General features: G+C 39.5%; 2 protein-coding genes across 2 annotated transcripts in view; both read right to left on the bottom strand.

Annotated features, from left to right (window-relative positions):
- Positions 1–3,430: 3,430 nt before the first annotated feature.
- Positions 3,431–13,244, bottom strand: LOC126980955 (TM2 domain-containing protein CG10795-like). The gene is made up of 3 exons (XM_050831423.1): positions 13,076–13,244; positions 9,599–9,923; positions 3,431–4,766 (listed from the first exon to the last, which is right to left on the bottom strand). Exons 2-3 carry the CDS (start codon positions 9,889–9,891, stop codon positions 4,457–4,459), a joined length of 603 nt encoding a protein of 200 aa, XP_050687380.1. The 5' UTR covers positions 9,892–9,923; positions 13,076–13,244; the 3' UTR covers positions 3,431–4,456.
- Positions 13,245–16,050: 2,806 nt separating this feature from the next.
- Positions 16,051–20,419, bottom strand: part of LOC126980956 (2,4-dienoyl-CoA reductase [(3E)-enoyl-CoA-producing], mitochondrial-like) — a 28,976-nt gene continuing 24,607 nt past the window's right edge. Inside the window, exons 8-9 of the transcript XR_007733683.1 lie at positions 19,892–20,118; positions 16,051–17,119 (exon numbers count right to left, since the gene is read on the bottom strand). The gene's annotated coding sequence lies outside the window, so the exon portion shown is untranslated. The remainder of the gene's footprint in view (positions 17,120–19,891; positions 20,119–20,419) is intronic.

Genomic DNA, 20,419 nt, shown 5'->3' on the forward strand with positions numbered 1-20,419 from the left:
TTTTCTGTCTTATTTCAGCAAATGCTTGGCAAATAGTAATTTAATTTTCATGTCTCTGGCATAGCAAGATGAGGCACCAATATCCCCTCTTAAGACATTGTTGGCGGCATAAGTTGGGACTTGTAATATTGCCCTGTAGACGAAGTTTTCTGTACACTGTAAATTAGTATTCTCTCCTTTCACCTGAAAAGAGTACTACTGACAGTGCCATCCCCTTCCAGTAAGTTTTGCTAATTAGTAATCTGTTACAACATCTTGCTATTACACTGTATGTAATGTTAGCTAGCTCACTAGCTTTTGTTAGTCTTTGTTTTTTGAAGTCCTTGAAGCAGTTTTTGTTGTTCGTTATTTTGACTCCTAGGTATGTTATACTTTGTGTTACTGGAATATTTTCAATACTAATTTTTTTTATTTTATTTTTATTTTATTTTTTTATATATAAGTATATTGCTGCACCATGCGTTCCGGTAGGGTGCTGGAACGTATGGGTCCGACACCTGCCCGGTGCCATGGGAGTGGAAAGGTGGGCTCTTTCCGACACCCCCCGTTGTTGGGCCTCCCCCTTGAAAGAATTGGGCATCTCTACCAGCCGTCTGGGTCAAAAACATTATGGACTTTTTGACGAAGAGAGAAATGAGAACAGTCATTAGGAATAATAAATCAAGCTGAATGGAAGTGATTAGTGGAGTCCCCCAAGGATCGGTGTTGGCTCTGACTATGTTTGTAATATATATTAATGACATGACAGAAGGGGTGACAAGCTATATGAATATGTTTGCTGATGATGCTAATATAATGAGGAGGGTGGCTAATGAAGAAGACTGTGTAGCCCTGAGCCAAGATCTCGATAGAATAAGCAAATGGTCACACAAATGGGAAATGACATTCAATACGGAGAAGTTGTTGATTGGTGGTAGCAACCAAGACCTGAGTCTGAGGCTGTGGATATAAGCAGCTTTTTTTCAAATAGAAAGGGAACCAAGGCAATGAGTTGCAGACTGCAAGGCAAGAGCAGGCGAAGGAAGAGTTACTTCCTGCTGTTGCTGTAACTGCAGAGGAGTCATGACGGGAGACTGCCGCTGCCTTTACATTGTCTGTTAGCTCCGGTTGGTGAAGCAGAGGGCTCTTTAGCCAGCTAGCAAGTATCCACAGTCTAGCTGAGTGGTTCTCAACGTTTTGTCACACAAGGTATACTAAATCCTTAAAAAAATATGGTAGTTATATATACTGTAAATGGAAATGTGCACGCTGCACCAAATTGCTCCAGCATTCAGCAGTTCTAAGTGGAACGAGGGACCGTAATTTTTCCAATTTTCAAAGGATCCAGTTATCATTTAACGAATTTCAAGAGGTAATTTATTGATATTTTGCTGTGGGCAAAAACCTGTGGTCATTGTATAGTTACGTGACAATTACACAAGATCGAACTTCGTTGATATAAAAATAAGTTAAAAGCATAACGGTAAAAAAAGCTTTTAATACGTCTTTAACCCTGTATTAAATAAACTTGCAGCCTGCAGGAACTGATGACATGGCAGGAGTAAAAACTAGGATCTAAATTTATAAAATGTAGTAGTAGAGTAGAAGCCTGCATGAGATGAAACCTGACAGGCCAAATTATTTACTATCGTGATATGATTAGCTAGGCTATGACAACGGGATAAACAATACATCTATTATATCATCTATTATAAGGCTGAAAGTTTTTTTCTTCTTTTTTTTAGGTGAGTAGAGCAAAATAAACCGATTATTCCGTTGCCGCTGGAGTGTGAAGTTATTTTTTCTTCAGACTTAAATTGTGGATACTATTAATATTAATATTATTTACAAAATGAGTTGCTTAATCTTCCTATTGACAAAAAGGGGTATTATATTGAACGTGTTGGCGGTCTAATTTCCAGACACGGACATTTTTTATTTTTTCCAGGCAAAAAACAAGAGTTAAGTGTAAGAGTGCCGAGTTGTAGTTTTCTATCTCCTTGGTAACAGAATAAATTTAATAAAAAACTAGATGAATTTGTGAAAAATGATAGTTACTGATTGCTAATTACTTGATGTTCACTTACTCAGGTGTTCTTTATTTTACTATAGTACTTTGTAAAAATGGCCAATTGATTTTCATCAGTCTTTCGTGCCTTGTTCTCTGCAGTAAATGTACCTGAAAGAATAAATTTTAATTTGAAGTTGTCTGTACAGTACATTTATATGTATGATACATCAGTCTTAAGCACTTAAATGTGCTTATGCTTTACCATAATTTGATAATGACCTTGAAAGTTTTATGATGACACACTTGCCATATTATTGCCATAATGTATGTCAGAGAGGCCTCAGAATTACCCTAAAAACTCTGCGCTTCTCTCGCCTCCAACCACCCAGCATTTTGAGATGGGCTAAGCCCCCAATGTTTCAAGGTCCTAAATACGCCCCTGGGTTCAGCTCACGCACTTTGAGTTTGTGGGTTATACAGTACCCTCCTGAGTTTTGCGTTCTTCAAGTTTCGAGATCCTCGAGTTTCGTGATTAGTCCTAAATTCTTATCATCCCGACTTTCATACATTATCACCCCGAGATTCACGCTGCTTTGACATGTACGGGACACGTCTACATACCGTCGGAGTCACATGCACTGCCTTAAAAGGCAGTGTCACATTGGCCGTTTTCCTTCAACCATTGGAGCTACGGGCAGCCGCGGTTGCCTGTACGCTCGACCGGGAGCAAGTTGTTGGTTGTTCCGTAGGGATGGAAAATGTTGGTGGGTACGAGCAACAGCGTGGCTGTATGTAAACAAAGAGATGACGGCACAGCAGTGGCCAAGGAGTGAGGAGCAGTAAAAGATGGTCAAGAGACTCGTAAAGTGGACTGGCAGAGCTGCTTTGTTTACTATTTAATTGACAAGACAAGAGAACACCCTATGCTGTGGGACCTGTTCCAGTAGATTGGGTGAGCGCTGTCGATGGCGTCATCAGACTCACACTACATCACAAGCGTGTTTTCAGAACTGTCAGCCAATTGTAAGGCAGCTGCTTTCAGCTGCAGCTTCAAAACGACTCGATCTCTCTTTCCATTTTCTTCCTTTTTCCAAGGTACATGTTTTGAGATACCGTATTTGACGGCTTATAAGACGCACCCCCCAATTTGGGCAGGCATTCGAAAAAAATATATAATAAATGGGATTAACTACGAATGTCAAGTGAAGATTTTTCACCTGACATTCGTAACCCTCCTCTGTATCAGGTCATTTTTAAAGTTTCATATGTATTCAGATCTTTATTGAATACCAATATTTTACATTTAAAACCCTTAATATTTGCAGGGACCTACCAGACCTGTTCCTTCTCAGAGACTCAAGGGTACTGCTTTGAGACATAAACAAACATGGTGTAAACAGCAACATTGTTCAAGGGGATAACGGGTATAAAGTTCGGACATCATATTTTTGTATTATTTATTATTCTTCATCGTAATTCTGGTTATTGTAATATTTTAATACATTTTTAAAGCATTAGGAAGTGTGAAAATAAATTTTATTTATTCTCCATATCGCATTTTTAGTTAAAAAAAATTTGTACACTTTTATAACAAAAGAAAGTGTGTCATGCATGCGTCATCAGGTTTGGTGTACAACCGTCCACTAGTTTGTTTAGGCACAAGCATGGTTAAACGTCGTCACTTAATTTTTTTCATGACTGGTGTTATTTTATATGAAGTAGCAGTAAATATTACTGTAATACACTGTTACTTTAGAAAAGAGTTGCCATTGTTGGTGTAGAAGCGATCGCCACCTTGTTTACGTTTGCAGAGAGGTTTGCGGTTTTAATCAAGTGCCACTGCAGCACTAAAACTTCACTAGCCAGTAACCCAAAGCTGAACCTTGACCTTATAAGACACAGGGTGATTTTCTGGGACATTTTTTTGGGGAAAAAAGTGCATCTTATAAGCTGTCAAATACAGTAATAAGGGAGTAAAGTGGAAAAAAAGTCGGCTTCTCCACGGGCCAGAACAAATAAGTGCTTTTTCAGTGTTTTCAATATCCCACGTTTCATGATACTTGAGTTTAGCGCTGTACCTTCAGAACAAAGCAAGCGCGAAACTCAGGAGGGTACTGTACTTTCAGATCCTCACGTAGTAGGTGTTTCGTGTAGTGTGAAGATGTGTAATAGGCGTGCATGCTGTATATATACACATATAAACTTTATAATCTAGTTAAAATTTAATGCTGTTTTCTTAATATCTATATACATCATAGAAAAATTAAAAGAATTCAGAATCTTTACTATTTAGCTGTTCTACTAGAGAGATGAGGATGATCATCAATACAAACATTTAATTCCTTGATTAAAATTATGTTTATAACCATTGTTCAAATACAGAGTGAGGTAGTATTTTATGAAAAGATCATTTACAATACTAATCACAATTTTGAGATCAGCTTCCTAAAAAAAAAAATAACAACACTAGAGCTCCTTAGAGCCCTGACCTAAGACCCAGTCCTCTTGAGGCATCCTGTGTGTGGTGTTATCCATGCGAATCACTGTAATGCCAGCTCCAAAGTAACTGATGACATAATGCGACCCATCAGCTGGCCCAATGGTTTGGGTAGCAATAAGGATAATATCTATCAGTTGTCCAAGGAAGAGGAAGCCAAGGGTACAGAACTTGGCCAGCCCAACAGCATAGTATCCCAAGTAGATGCGATCAATGCCAAACATGCCCAGAAACACTGATAGAAGCAACGCTGTCTCATATGAGTAGCCATTTGTGTATCTAGAATAAAAAACATATTTTATGCTAGAAAGCATAATGACTTAGACGAATGGTTTATAATATATATCTTGACTTAACTTTTCTGCAGCTTATGGACAGATTTAAACATGTATTCCTAAATAATATAAAGCATTAAATATGATTCTAATATCTCACCATGCAGTTAATACATAAATACTGTCTAGAAACTCTAGATCAATACAGCTAAACTGATCATTATGATTTCATGATACTGCAGATAAGATCTGGTGTGATCTCTACTAACTTCTCATTATTTATTGATTATACAGTGACCTCTCTATTTTGGAAATTAATTGGTACTGTAAAAAGTGTCACCATAAGTCATTTTTGCCAAAATGGTAACATTAATTTACATGAACAGGATCTAATTGGTTCTGAGCCACAGCAAGTCTTCCTTTTTAGTGAAGTAAAGAATGATTCAAAATTGAGTAGGACAGGTTGAGAATCCTTGATCTGAAATTCCAAAATCCAAAAACCTCCAAAATATGAGTTTTTTTAATGTTGACATGACACGTCACGAATGGATAGTTCCACAAAGTGATGGGAAGGTTCCACCACGTACAGCTGTTGTGTGCTGCTCAGGGTTGCCAGGTCTGTGGTCTACCTGCCCAATTGGGCGGGTACACCTACTGCTGCATTGACACTTCGGGCGTAAAAACATCTGCCATGGCACCACTGCAGGTTTTGGGCAGTTTTGGGATGGGATTTGGCAGGAACACAGTCCACGACCTGGCAACTCTGGTGCTGCTATGCATTAGTTTGTTGTCAGCAGTCATCACAGTAACACCTTCGCTCATTACTCATTGTGATTACCGTGTGTTGTGTGCTCTGTAGTGTAAAGATGTTGTTGAAAATGTCAAAAGGGCCTGCATATTCCAAATTCCGAAAAAATCCAAAATCCGCAACACTCTCGGTCCCAGGGATTTTGGATAAGGGATTCTCAACCTGTTTATTATATACATTCATCATTTTATGACTACAGGTTGAAAATCCCTTATCCGAAATTCATGGGACGAAAGTGTTGCGGATTTCGGATTTTTTCAGATATCGGAATATTTTTATTTGAATCTAAATAAGGTTAAGATTCGTTTTAGGTCCGTGCCAGTATCTCATTACCTACCTTATGAAACATCAGTATCTCTTCATATATCTTTTCTACAAACCTTCAACAGTCATGGAAACACTTTGAAAATCCAATTCAAGGACTTTTTTTTTTACTCTTGAAAATATGAGATAATGTTTACGGAAGCGCGTCGCCTCCTCTGGTGCTGGCCGCGGTGACGCTGCAGCGGGTGTTGCGAGAAATACCTCCTCGCTGAAATAAGTAACATATACATGAGGGGGGGGTCCAGTGGGGGGTGTAGCCCCCCCTGGTTAGAAGGGGGGGTCGAGGGGGGTGCAGCCCCCCCGTTAGTAGGTCGTAAAGTTCGGCTGGAGTAGTTTAAATATGCTCCCCGACCCTAAGCCCTCTGCGAGCTATTTTGCGGCTCTGCTTGCAGCGTCGCCATGCCAGCAGAGGAGGCCACGCACTTTCGTAAACATTATCCCCTATTTTCAAGAGTAAAAAAAAAGTCCTTGAATTGGATTTTCAAAGAGTTTCCATGACTGTTGAAGGTTTGTAGAAAAGATATATGAAGAGATACTGATGTTTCATAATGTAGATTATGAGATACTGGCACGGACCTAATACGAATCTTTACCCTAAATAAAAACACACTTTCATTGGACGCTTTCATTTTTCTTAGGAAAATTGTAAGCATCCACAAAACAATAAAATGTATAAGAGACAAGCTTAAGAGGCGAGGTTTAAGAGCACCAATGGGTGCATACACAATCACTTTGCTTATTATACTGATAATGGTAAGGTGCTGGTGAGCTTGAACGGACCGATTCTTCCGGAGGTGAATCTATTTTGGAGTGGACTGAGTAGTGCATGTAAACATGGGAAGCTCTTCTGCCGTGGCCATCCCCTGGTGGGAGCTCCTAGGAGCAGGCGTCCATGAAATGAATGAATGAATGAACATGGGAAGGCGCATGCACAGTAGAGGGTGCGACCAGGGGGAACCAATTTTGAGGCTCTGGAGGCCGTGGTCCCACAGCCTAACTAGCCCCATAAAACACTCCAGAAGAAGGGGGGACCGATCAGTCTGTCACACCGGACAGCATGTGGGTGATCTTCCGCCACGTCGTCATCACTCTGTCGACTCAGCCACCGCCTCCCCTAACTGCTCTCATTAACGTGGTATGCTCTCCCTACTGCAACGTAACTCATCCCAAATCGTAACTTCTCTTAAATCTGAATTCTTCTGCAAGGTGAACACCTATCTCGAACGCTTTGGGATGCTTTCAGCAGGTGTTATGGTAGAACAGTGTTGCCACTCACACCATGGCTACTTGGTGCGACAAGCGGAAAATTTTAAAATCCTAAAAAAATTCTTCCACGACAATCCGTATAAAACCGAAACCGTACTATTGGAAACCGTACTATTTGAGAGACGACTGTACATCCTATCTTACCGAAGAACAGGCCCAATGGTCCAGGGGCCGTATACTCAAAACACCCCTTGCCGACAGGCACCAGTTAACAAAAAGAGACATTTAAAATGGCATACCAGCAGCGCCTTTCATTTCAGCTGGATCCTGATAAAAACATATTCAAAGGCGCCACTGACGTGCCGAATTGCTGAGAGGAGGGATTTCCCTCACAGGCGCCTTTTCACGAGTCAACCAATCACAGCATCCGTGACAACTGTGGTTTTCGAAGTGTGAACAAATCACGCAGCACTGTCCGCAGCTGACAGCCACGGCACCAAGGAGTGGAGAGAACATTTTAGAATCCTCGCACGTCGCGGAGGGAGAAAACATGTGGATACAAGTGAAGGTGAGAAGTATGTCCGTTGAGAAGCTATAAAAACAATACATAGAATAATACTCAGCAGCAGCCACATTCCTGTGAGCCCCTTTCAATAATAACACCATCGATTGTTCTCTCTTTCCTTCTATCTTCTTCTATCTTCTTTCTCTACCCCTCATGCTAAAAAGCCTTGGTTCAACCATGTATGTTTTCGTGCTATCAAAGATAGAGAGGCAGCTCACAAAATGTACCAGAGCCTTCGCAATCCAGCTAAACATGATCTTTACATTTCCACCCGGAACGGTACCAAATCTATTCTCCAACACCGAGAACTCCTTCATCAATAGAAAATGTCACAACCTGGCTTTCTCAAATTCTTTCAGGAACTTCTGATACCTAGCCCAAAATATCTCAAACAATTTTACTTCTTCATCTTTCCAAACTCTCCTTAACCCCTTCGCGCCGGATGTTCAAAAAGCCGACCTGGCTGATATACGGCGTGCACGGCCGCGCGGAAACCTGAGCCGGCATGTATCTGCTTGTCACCTCCGTATATTATGCTGCTGAAAGCCCTCATTACATGTATCCCATATTTGCAAAGCAGCATACACGACGAGTCAACATATACCTGTTATGCATAATATAAATTGCATCAACACAAAATAAAAGGAAAAAAGTGAAATAAAGAAAGGGGAGAAAGGGGCAAGGGGGAAAGAAATAGAGAAAGCAGATGATTGTGTAGAGGAGGAAGAATGTCGAGAAATTATCAGCAAATACAACTCTGTTATCCAAAGAGCTGCCAGATACTCCTTTGTCATCACAGACTATGTATGTGTGTGTGTGTGCGTGTGTGTGTGTGTGTGTGTGTGAGAGAGAGAGAGAGAGAGAGAGAGAGAGAGAGAGAGAGAGGTAGGCAAGGAGTGGTGGTGTTGGCACCTTGGTGTCTGGCAGAGAGAGAGAGAGAGAGAGAGAGAGAGAGAGAGAGAGGTGGGCGAGACGCACCGTTGCCAGATTATCGTACTCAGAGCCTCGTATTTACCTATTTCTGAGCCATAGCAATTGCCAAAAGACATCATTAATTAATTATTTTACCGATATCTATTTATATAGGCAGTTATTGGGGTCGAGGAGGCAGTTTTTGGGTTGGAAATCGGCAAAAATAGGAGGCTGAATACGGCAATCTGGCAACGTTGGCGAGACATGATGGTGTCGGCGCCTCGGTGTCTGAGAGAGAGAGAGAGAGAGAGAGAGAGAGAGAGAGAGAGAGAGAGCCAATGAGACTTCCTAATTTTAGACACAAGGCGGGAAGAAGGCGGTGCATACTGTAGCTCATTTTTTGTGATTGTTGGGAACAAGGATGGTGGGAGGAGCAATAGGATTTCAAGGACAGCATACGGCGTCTTTACTTAGTAACCAACACAAAGTACGGGACAACTCAATAGAAGAAGAAACAGAATAGAAATATGACGCCTACGTAGGCGTCATCGTATTGAAAGGGTTAACCCTGATGGCAGCACCACCATCTCGTCTATCTCTAAGGATGAAGTTTTTTGGAAAGTTTCATTTAGTCGCCGCAACATCTGTGGTCATATGCCGGAGAGAGAGAGAAGGGGAAGGGATTATAGGAGAAGGGAACAGATCCCAGGAGACGGGACACAACCCCCGATTAATACCTGGTGCCCATTCACTGCTGGGTGGACAGGGGCGTAGGGTATCGGAAAAGCCGCCCAAATTTTTCCACTCCACCTGGGAATCGAACCCGGGCTCTCTCAGTTGTGTGCTGAGTGTGCTAATCACTGCACCACAAAGCCCCCTAAGAGGTAAGGGACTAGGACAAATCAAGTAGTAGTTTGATATAAGATATGGAGATGAGGAAAGAAGGGAAAGAGGGATGGTGAAGAGATGAGATAAAATTTGAGCAGCTGGTAAATATCCATTGAACAATTAGTAAACAAACCTGCAGGGCACCTCGCGTTCAAAAGTGCCATTGTTGGTTTCTCGGCAAATAATGCCTGGAGCTGAAGTGCAGGGGATACGAGCATAGCCCTCCTTGGTGCATCCTTTGAGTTGCTGGTTTTGGGGGTCAATGTTCAGCTCATTGCACAGATATTGTCCAGGCAACAGGGATGAACAGTTGGCAACATAATAATATTCCCCATACACCTTAGCTGCCATCAGCAATACGACTAACCAGATTCTGTAAATCTTAGTCAGCCCTGCTTGTCTAATCTTGCTTCTCAATTCTTTCATTGCAATGGATACCCGATAGATGGCAAAGCGGTCTGAAATATAGAAGATACAATCAAATCAGATAAATTCACAATGGCTAACAAGGCCTTTATGATGCAGGCAAATAACTGACAGTTTCTTGGTGGCACTGTTGTTGACTAGTAACTATATTACACTATGAATGATAGAAAGGGTGGAGGAGTCCAGTCCATATGGTGACCCCCTTAAAAAATGTTATTAAAATTTAAACATCAATCCAGTGAAATAGAAAGAGGCTGAAGTGGTAACGATGTACAGTAAAAAAAAAAGAAAAAAAAGGGGGGGGGGACATAGACAAAGTAACACAGTATGAAATGACACATCCTTTCATTATTTATAAATATGCAATGATTATTTTGGAAGTGTGAAGATTCATATATCATAAAAGCTCTTTTAAATTTGCATATACAATCTGGGGAGAGGTCTTGCTGATTTAACCATTTTACCAGCTTATGAGAGGCCTCCTACTCAAAAAACAAGAAAATAAATAAAAAATAAATAAAATGAAATTTAATAAATAAAAAGCCATGTTTGCATACATAAAGTGTAATCCAATAGAGAGGGACTTGTACATAATTGAGAATGGAACACTGTTATCTCTTTGACCCCTCAAATGCATCACACTACTGCAAACTATCTATCAATGCATGCCTCCAGCTACAAATACCAGGTAATGTAAATATCAAGTAGCTGGTTGGTTGGTACAGCAAAAGCCTGATAACCCGGTGTTCAATACTTCAGAAATCCTGATGGTTCAGAATTTTCAGTCGAGGGTCAATTTTACATTTAGGTAACGTTGAGAAAAATCAAGGAGGGGAGGAATCGAAAAATACTGAAAAATAGACAAAAGCAGTACCCCAAATTATCCAATTCAGCATCCACACTGACACTCATGAGTTTCACCAAGTTCACAGTGTTTAATCAGCTGGCTGTCCATTGTTTTTTATTATTATCTTATTTTACAATAAAGGAAGCACCTCAAGGGCAAAAAAAAGAAAACAATAAGGGGAAAAAGTGCCTGCTAATCACTGGCCCTATAAAAAGTTTTAAAAAGTGGCCAAAAGAGAGGTCAATTTTGGGAGGAGAGGTGTCTTGATGCTCTCCTCTTGAAAGAGCTCAAGTCATAGGCAGGAGGAAATAAAGATGAAGGAAGATTGTTCCAGAGTTAACAAGTGTAAGGAATGAAAGTGAAGATGCTGGTAAACTCTTGCATAAGGAATTTGGACAGTATAGGGATGAGCTTGAGTAGAAACCTGTTGTCTCCCAGAATTGCTTGGTCTTATCTATATTCTTCCACCATAATAGCTCCTACTACACCACCTTCTACAAGTAAGAAGAGGAGGAATAACACAACCACCATTGCCAAGAGGATAATGGCACATGCTCTCTGCAACCAATTACATATATATCTACTGAAATAATACCCAGGAAAAATGGTGTCAATCACCTGATTGAGCTGGGTGAAAGGTAATTGTGGAGATTCACTACGTACCTCCAAAATACGATATTACCCCTCCATATTATACTTAACCCTTTCCTTGCGCGCGGTGTGGACACGACTATCCCCTCAGGCGCAGTCGGGCAGCCCAATGGGGGTCTCTTCTAACCTCTGTATCTCAAAAACTATTCACAGCTAATAACCAAAAACACCACTGGATTGAGGAGGTCTAGATCTATAGGAGTCGGTTATGTATGCCTCTCTTGCGAACGTACATGCACGTTCAGGGAGTGTTGAATGTTAACACTTACGTCGGTGCGTGCGGGATGATCAGCCATATTGAGGTAACTGCGGACATCTCTCCTTCAGACTCTGGCAAGGGAGTATTGCCAACTGCAATATTTACAACTATTTGGTCAAAGAATCAGTCAGGTGATAGGTGAAGCTATGCAAAAATGCCACTATATTGGGCAAGAACATCCACCAGTTATTCGTCCGTAGATTTGCCGCACTGGGCTGATATGACTTTCCACCAAATTTAGTGAAGAACCCACTCAACTGGCAATCCTGTATTGTGAGAATTAGTGTTGGAGCACTCTCATACGCGGGAGATTTGAGTGCGGGTGGAGCTCGCAGTGAGCGTTTAGCGCCACCAGCAAATACGCCTAACTCTTGCTGCGAGCGTTTAGCAATGAAAGGGTTAAGGGACGAAATACATGTCCCTTAACCATAATATGAAGGTGGAAAAACTTAAAAGTAAAGAAAAAGTGGTAAAGGTAGTGAAAAGGCATATACATACGCACGCTGTTTTGGTGGCGGCGGCGGTGGCAGTGTTGCCAACAATCCGGTTAGCAATGGTATGTTTAGTTAGCGATGAGCCCATGCATGTGAGACCAGGTCCACCACGCGTGGTTATTTATTTATTTTTAGAACGCACACCTTTACCCAAAGGGTTTTGTGAAGGTTTGGGCCGGGTATAGTATTAGGTAAAGGTGCATGTTCCAAAAAAAAAATAACCACGCATGGTGGACCTGGTTTCACATGCATGGGCTAATCGCTAACTAAACCTACCATCGCTAACCAGATCGTTGGCAACACTGCTCACCTCCCAATACTGCAAGAGCAACAAGAGCCGCCACCAACACCAAAGCAAAGTGCGCGTATGTATAAGATGCCTTTTCACTACCTTCACCACTTTTTCTTTACTTTTAAGTTTTTCCGCCTTCATATTATGGTTAACGGACATGTATTTCTTCCCTTAAGTATAATATGGAGGCGTAATAATTGTATTTTGGAGGCGCGTAGTGAATCTCCACAATTACCGGGTGAAATTCTAGAGAAATACAAAGATGTACATAAATCTTCTCATCTTCATTGTTTTCGGGGCAGCGGCTATATGCAGAAAATGCTCACTTAGAGTATCTTCAAGGGTCCTACCGCACCGATCAGTTTTAGTGAGTTCACTTTGGGTAGGCCATAAAGCCACAGCCTCTAGTACCCCTAAGATGCAGGTTTACCGTTTACCATTGATGAGGTTTCAGGCCCATTCAAGACCGTTTGTCATAATATGCCTTTGGACTAGGGGCCTATTCCTGCTCAACTGGCCAGACTTAAGTAAGGTTGCTGTGTGCTTTAGTAAACATGTTAATCTACGTATACCTTCATGACTTCCAGCACCACCGCGTCCACTACCCCTTCCCCCCAGCCAGCAGGTGTCAGCTCACTCACCCAAGGGCTATTTGTCTCGGTCAAGAATTCCTCTTCTCCTTCAGTGTTTTGGGGGGATGGTTAGGCCATGGAACCACGGCCTCAACGGCCCCGGCAGTGTGGGTTGCCTGTGGCTTTTCTTGTTGTGATGTGTATCCCCTTGATCTTGATGTCACAGGTGGCTTGAGATTTCTCCCCAGCCATGCCTGCCTTTGTATCGGCAGCTCATACGATTGATTGATTGATAGTTTATTGTTGCAGGTAAACAACAAGGGAGAAATAGCAGGACAAGTGTGATTATATACAACTATTAATACATGTGTAGGTAGCATACAAAAATTAAAATAAATAAAAATAAAAAAAGCACATGGTAGGAGGGGAACAAGGAGGGGGGAGGGCTCCCAAAGACAATAAAAAATAAAAACGGGGGGGACTTGCCCCAAGCACTAGAAAGAAATGAGAGATACAGTAGAGAGAGTGGTAAACAACAAAGGAAGGGAGAAGGATGCCATCCCAACCCCCAGGCAGGACATTATTATTGAAAGAAAACAAAATATACAGAAAGTCGGTGTTCAACTACTCGTGGCAAGATATCGTTGCCTTCATCTTGCAGACCAAATGCTCTCCAAGAACTCTTTCACTGCCTCAATCACTCGTCCACTCGTCTCTCCACTGACTCCATATAAAATGTATTAGGAAACCATATACTTATTAATCTTGTCACTCATTCATATTTGCAGTCGATATTTAATGTTTTCTCAAATTTCATTAATATTCAATTCCTACAACTTTACACGGGTAACTAATCCAGTCATGAATATCGTTATAGATAATATATAAGTTGGTATAGTCTTTGTGTATTCTTACATATACATTGAACCCTTTATACTTTATTTATATTAAGTTTAACCATTGATATACTTTTCCTGATCCAGCAGTAAGACTTCAATTAATATATATCTGTTAGCTATTATGACGACATGATTAGTTACCACTGCAAAGTTAATTGTAGAAATGAATGTTAATGAAATTTGAGAAAACGTAAGCATCGATATATGGCCGATACCGGCGAATAACGGAACTATGGCATATCTCAAGTATTTCGTTTATCGTATTTGCCAATATAAGGCCGCCTAATATAAATATTCTGCAATCGGGCCATAAGAGGCAAATGTACATCGGGCCAGTAATAAGTAACCTACATTACGTCTTTTTGTTGTAGTTCGAGGATTTCGTTTATCGGGCCAATATAAGGCCGATATAAATATTCTGCAATCGGGCCATAAGAGGCAAATGTACATCGGGCCAGTAATAAGTAACCTACATTACGTCTTTTTGTTGTAGTTCGAGGATTTCGTTTATCGGGCCAATATAAGGCCGATATAAATATTCTGCAATCGGGCCATAAGAGGCAAATATACATAAGGGCCAGTACTAAGTAGCCTACATTATGTCTTTTTGTTGTAATTCGAGTAGTGGACCGGTATATATATATATATATATATATATATATATATATATATATATATATATATATATATATATATATATATATATATATATATATATATATATATATAGGTATATATATATATATATATATATATATATATATAAACACGTCTGTCCGCTTGTCAAAACCCCGTCGTACGTGCTAGAAATGTTGTAACTAAGCGCACTCCCGCTAGGAGCTGCTATTTTTATGATTTACCTATCTCCATGGTGATGTAAGGCCCAGCACCTCGATAGCTAGCACTAGTAGTACTATGATTGCTAGTAGTGACACTAACACCTCTCAGGAAGCCGAAAGTATAGAAGGTGCCACTGCTGCCTACTGTTGACAATTCAGAGGAAGATAAAGATTAAAAGGAATATGCTAGTATTTTCGGTGGTACCGGTGATTCTTCCAAATCTGAAGCAGAACCTGATAACTTTGTTTTTATAATTCTAATTTTACTATCAGCAGTCCCTAAGCTGATTGGCAGTGCATCTGGCAAGGCTCCACTGTGAGGCTCAACAGCTGCAACCAGGCAGTTGCATAATGGACCATCTGTCGATGCTACCTAGATAATACATCTAGGTAGCATCGATAGATGTGTGTGTGTGTGTGTGTGTGTGTGTGTGTGTGTCCAACTTAGCCTTGAATCCCTGTATACTTCTTTCATTTACTATCTCCTTATCCAAACTGTTTCATTCATCAATTTTTCTATATGGGGAAACTACTTTTTGATATCTCTTCTACAATCACTCATCTTCAGTCTCCTTCCATGTCATCTAGTATCTCATGTAACCCAAACCATCAAGTTATCAAGTCCCCCCTTTCTCTCCTTTTTCCAACGTTGGTAGATGTAACTTTGCCAGTCTTTCATCATATGACAAGTCCCTGATACTTGGTACAATCTTTGTTGCCACTCTATGAACTCCCTAACTTCCTTATATCTTTTTTCTTGTAGAGCGACTCCTACCTGTATTCAGTTATTATAGAGTATATTTTTTTATGTGATTATATTTGGTATGCCTATGTGAATGAGCTATGTAGGAAATAATGACGGAAAGTGTGCATTACTTTATAGATAGCCTACTATCATCGCCTTCAGTGCTCGTTTTGCAGGGCCCGTTCTCAATTGAAAATTTGCTATATTTTAATTGATTGTACTTTGTTTCTTAGATGATGTTATTGATTGTTTAAGTAGAGTGTCGTTATTCAATTAAGTTTCGAATATTTTTTAATCATGAAAGAAGCAATAGATTATCTCAATCATATATATTTGGTACGTGTCTTTGATACAATCTATGATGTCATCAACAGCCAATCAGATGAAAGGGGGGCGGAGCTTAGCCAGAATGGGGGAGGGGCTTCTCGGTGCAAATTGACCAAGCTAATTTGGACCGACTATACTAAGGAGGTCTAGCATTCCAAAAGATATTTGTTTCTTTACAGAATTCAAGTTGCAGTTTTCATCTTACTTGCCGAAGGATTTATGGAAAAGCAAGAAAAGTCCCGTGAAGTTTTATTTTTTTCCAGTTCTACAATGCTGTTTTGTATGGCTCTAAAGCAGGGATGTGCAACCTTTTTTCCCAAAGGGCCACTAGTCACGACTCTGTTGGTATGGAGGGCCACATAACCTTACTAACTTACTATTTCATGTTATTTACTACGATCGAAGACATATTATGTGAGATTATACTGATAAAGATAGATAATTAGTTTGTTACTGATTTTATTTAAATTGGGATCACAAAAATAAGAATTGTCCGAAACAAAAGTATTTTCCTTACTATAAATGAGCAAATGAAAGGCTACCGTATCTTATTATTATAATGTACAAACATAATTAATTATTGGTTAACTGGGATCATTAACATAAGAATTATCAAACACACATTTTCCTAACCATTAATGAGCAAATGAAAGGCTACCCTAGTGAGATAGATTGCAATATAATTAATACCACATTTTCAGCAGATATATATAATGGAAAAAAGATGGTAAAATTGGTACACAAGAATATGAATTTAGTCAAACCTTCGGTGGGCTCTAGTTGGTAACACTCTCTCTCTCTCTCTCTCTCTCTCTCTCTCTCTCTGGGGGCCGCACTATAGCTTATTTATTTTTAGGAGAAAGGGCCACAATGAAAGCCTCTGAGGGCCGCAGGTTGCACAGGGCTGCTCTAAAGCTCACTTGGGATTTAAGAAATTAAAAGATTACGCTATTTATTTTCAGCAAACAGATAATTGCTCATTTAACGCAAACATAAAAAATTATGCATGTGATACTCAGAAAGTTTCTGCAGTGGCACCTCAGGTCTCATAATGTGGACTTCACAGTTTCCCTACCCAGTTGTGGGCGCAAAAATGGTCTTTTTTTTCTTCAAATAAACATAACTGTTGGTCTGTGAAAATATTTAGCCATTTACCATTCTCACTCGGCCACGTGACGAAATTCTTAATCAACCAATATCCCTCGAAGCTCTACAGTCTTCTACGGCTGGCAGCCCCAGATGGGACGGCATACGCCGCTAGAGTCCATCATTTCACATTCGTTGCAAGTGTCGGGACCGCACACTGTATGGGATTATTCATATTAGTGTAGGTCACACACACTAAGGTTTAGTGACACACAAACACACATGATGTAGAAAATGAAGATGTAGATTACAAGAAGCAGTTAATTACAAAAAGGGAAACTATGAAGAATTAAAAAGGTATTTCCTGAAAATAGACTGGAAGAAAGAGCTAAAGGATCGGGACATCAACGAGCAGTATGAAAAATTTTGTATGTTTTACAAAACACGAGTACAGATGTTTATTCTTCACTATAAGACAGAGACTGAAAGAATAAAAAAGTGGTTTAACGATGATTGTCAAAAAGCTAAAATTAAGAGGGATTTACTCTAAAACAGATACAGAAGACATGGAAGTGAGAGAGCTAAAGAAAATAATAAACGGGCAAGAAATAATTATACTAAGATAAGAAGGGAATCTCAAATACAGTTTGAATGAGACAATGTAGATAAAAGTACTGACCAACCAAAGTTGTTCTACAACTATATAAGAAGTAAAACTAAAACAAAAGACAAGATACAAACAATTAAGGATGAAGGGAAATTATATGACAAAGAAGAGGATATATGTGAAGTGTTAAATAAAAGTTTCCAGTCAGTCTTCACTGAAGAAAATATTTTTGAAGCAAATGCTGGAGAACAGAATATTATATATAATCATCAGAAGTAAACATAACGAGACAAGAAGTCAAAGAGTTGAGTAAATTTGACAAAAGGAAAGCAAGTGGACCTGATGGTTCTGAATGAAAGTGCAGATGAATTAAGTACACCACTGCATTATATATTTCTGGAGTCATTCAGGCAAGGAAAGCTACCAACCATATGGAGAAAAGCCAACATTGATCCCCTTTTCGAAAAAGGTAATAAACAAAACCCGTTAAATTATAGACCAATATCATTAACGAGTGTTGTAGGTAAAATTCTAGAGCAGCTGGTAAGGAAGCCTCTCAAGAAGCATCTTGAAAACCACAGTATGCTTACAGAGAGACAATGTGGTTTCAGAAAAGAAAAATCATGTGTTTCAAATCGCTTTGAGTTTCTATGACAGGGTAACAGAAGTAATACAGGAGAGAGATGGATGAGTGAACATTATTTATTTGGATTTAAGAAAGTTTTGACAGAGTACCACATCAAAGACTTCTGTGGAAACTAAAGTACAAAGGAGGAGTTCAAGGAAAGCTATACAGGTGGATGCAAGATTTTCTAAATAACAGAGAAATGAAAACAATGTTAAAGGGAAAAAAAACTCTTCGTGGAGACAGGTGACAAGCGGTGTTGGCACCTATTATATTTTTAATATATGCAAATGATTTAAATATCAATATTGGGGACAAAAGCTACATAAATTTGTTTTCTGATGATGCAAAAAGTCAGAAAAGAATCACAGACAGAGACTCTTGTGGAAAACTGCAAGAAGAAAAACAAGCTCTATGAATGGAGTGTCAAGTGGCAGATGGAGTTCAATGTGGATAAGTATCATGTAATAAAGTTTGGGAAAAGTAACAAGAGACCTGATTGGGAAATTCAGATTCGCAAATATCAGAAAAAGAAAAAGATTTGGTAGTGATAATTTACTAGATGACACCAGCAGACCATATAAACGAAAAAATAAGGTTTATGAAAATATTTTAACAAAGATTGGTAACTCGGTTCTCACTGACGAAGACAGACAAAGCCTCCAAGGGGATTTGCATAAAATTTCAGTTTGGTATGATAGATGAGAGATGCCCTTTAATGTAAACAAGTGCCAGGTCCTTCAAATTGGAATAAGAAAAAGGAAGTTCGATTACGAAATGCGCGGCGTCAAACACAAAGGCGTTAAAGCGTTCAATGCGTCAAGGACTGGGTGTCAAAATCGCGTCAAACCTCAAATTCTCACAACAATGCATCGATGCAGCAAATAAAGTGAACATAATGTTGGGCTTCATTAAAAGAAACTTTTTATTAAAAAATAAAGAAGTAATATTTCCGCTCTACAATAGTTTAGTCAGACTCCACTTGGAATATGCGGTGCAGTTACATTGCTAAATTAGGTGTTCAACGTCGGGCAACATAAATGATCCCTTCCTTGCGCAACAAATCCTACGACGAGAGGCTTTCCACCGTAACATGTTCCCTCTTGAGAAACGTCGCCTCAGAGGAAAACTGATCGAATGTTTTAAAATACTTAATGGATTTACGAATGTGGATAAATCAGAATTGTTTATGATCGATGACACTTTGCGAACGAGGAATAATGGCACAAAACTTAAATGTAGACAAGTAAATTCAGACTGCATCAAATTTTTCTTTACTAACGTTGTAGTGCGAGAATGGAATAAGTTCCCACCATCAGTGTTCCAGTGTAACACGATTAACTCCTTTAAAAACAAGCTCGACCGACACTTCCTTCACCTTAATATTAACTAGAGTTGAAATGCAAAGTTTTGGAGCCATTGATTAATGAAGAATCACTTAGGTTAAAGGATAGATGACCTAGTCTGGACCATGGGGTCTGTGTGGTCTGATTTTCTATGTAAATCTCTCTCTCTCTCTCTCTCTCTCTCTCTCTCTCTCTCTCTCTCTCTCTCTCTCTCTCTCTCTCTCTCTCTCTCTATCTATATATATATATCTATCTATCTATCTATCTATCTATCTATCTATCTATATCTATATCTATATATATATATATATATATATATATATATATATATATATATATATATATATATATATATATATATATATATATCATATCATCATCCGTATAATATACCTATCTACATTTACTTACGGATGCAACGAGCGTCGTGTTTATTGCCATCCGATTGGAATGACCCAATCAGTTGAAAAGCAGTGGACTGTGGAGATGCCTTCATGACATCCCGCTTTGGAGCGGCAAAGTGCACTGTGGGTAATGCGGCTGCCTGTGTCACACACACCGATGCCACCATCATCACCGTCACCAGTACGAAACAGGCTGCTACCCCAGCTCGTGTCATCGTCGTCTTGTCAAGAACTCTGTGGTTGTAGGACAGAAACATTAAATCTGCAACATCACTTCTCCTTTTTGCTACTTCGTTTTTTTTACTTCGTATGGAAACAGTGATCGAGTTTCCTGCATTATCTGGTAACTGAATTTATTGGATTACTTTAAGCACATCTTACGCGTGCAGAAACTTGGACTATCAGAAAGTTGTCACAATTTTGTTCCATGTTGCCATATTTTCTTTATTTTCTAATAGTAAGTTTTATATAATTGAAATCATGTATATTTTTTTAAAATTGTATTGCCTTATAATTTAATATTATTTTTACATGG

This window comes from Eriocheir sinensis, chromosome 46, assembly GCF_024679095.1.
Source record: "Eriocheir sinensis breed Jianghai 21 chromosome 46, ASM2467909v1, whole genome shotgun sequence".
In the NCBI taxonomy this organism is placed as follows: domain Eukaryota; kingdom Metazoa; phylum Arthropoda; class Malacostraca; order Decapoda; family Varunidae; genus Eriocheir; species Eriocheir sinensis.

Coding starts and splice junctions, on each gene's coding strand:
- LOC126980955 (XM_050831423.1), bottom strand. CDS start 9,891: ATGAAAGAATTGAGAAGCAAGATTAGACAAGCAGGGCTGACTAAGATT. Junction 4,767..9,598: donor GAACGCGAGGTGCCCTGCAG/GTTTGTTTACTA, acceptor TTTTTATTCTAG/ATACACAAATGGCTACTCAT.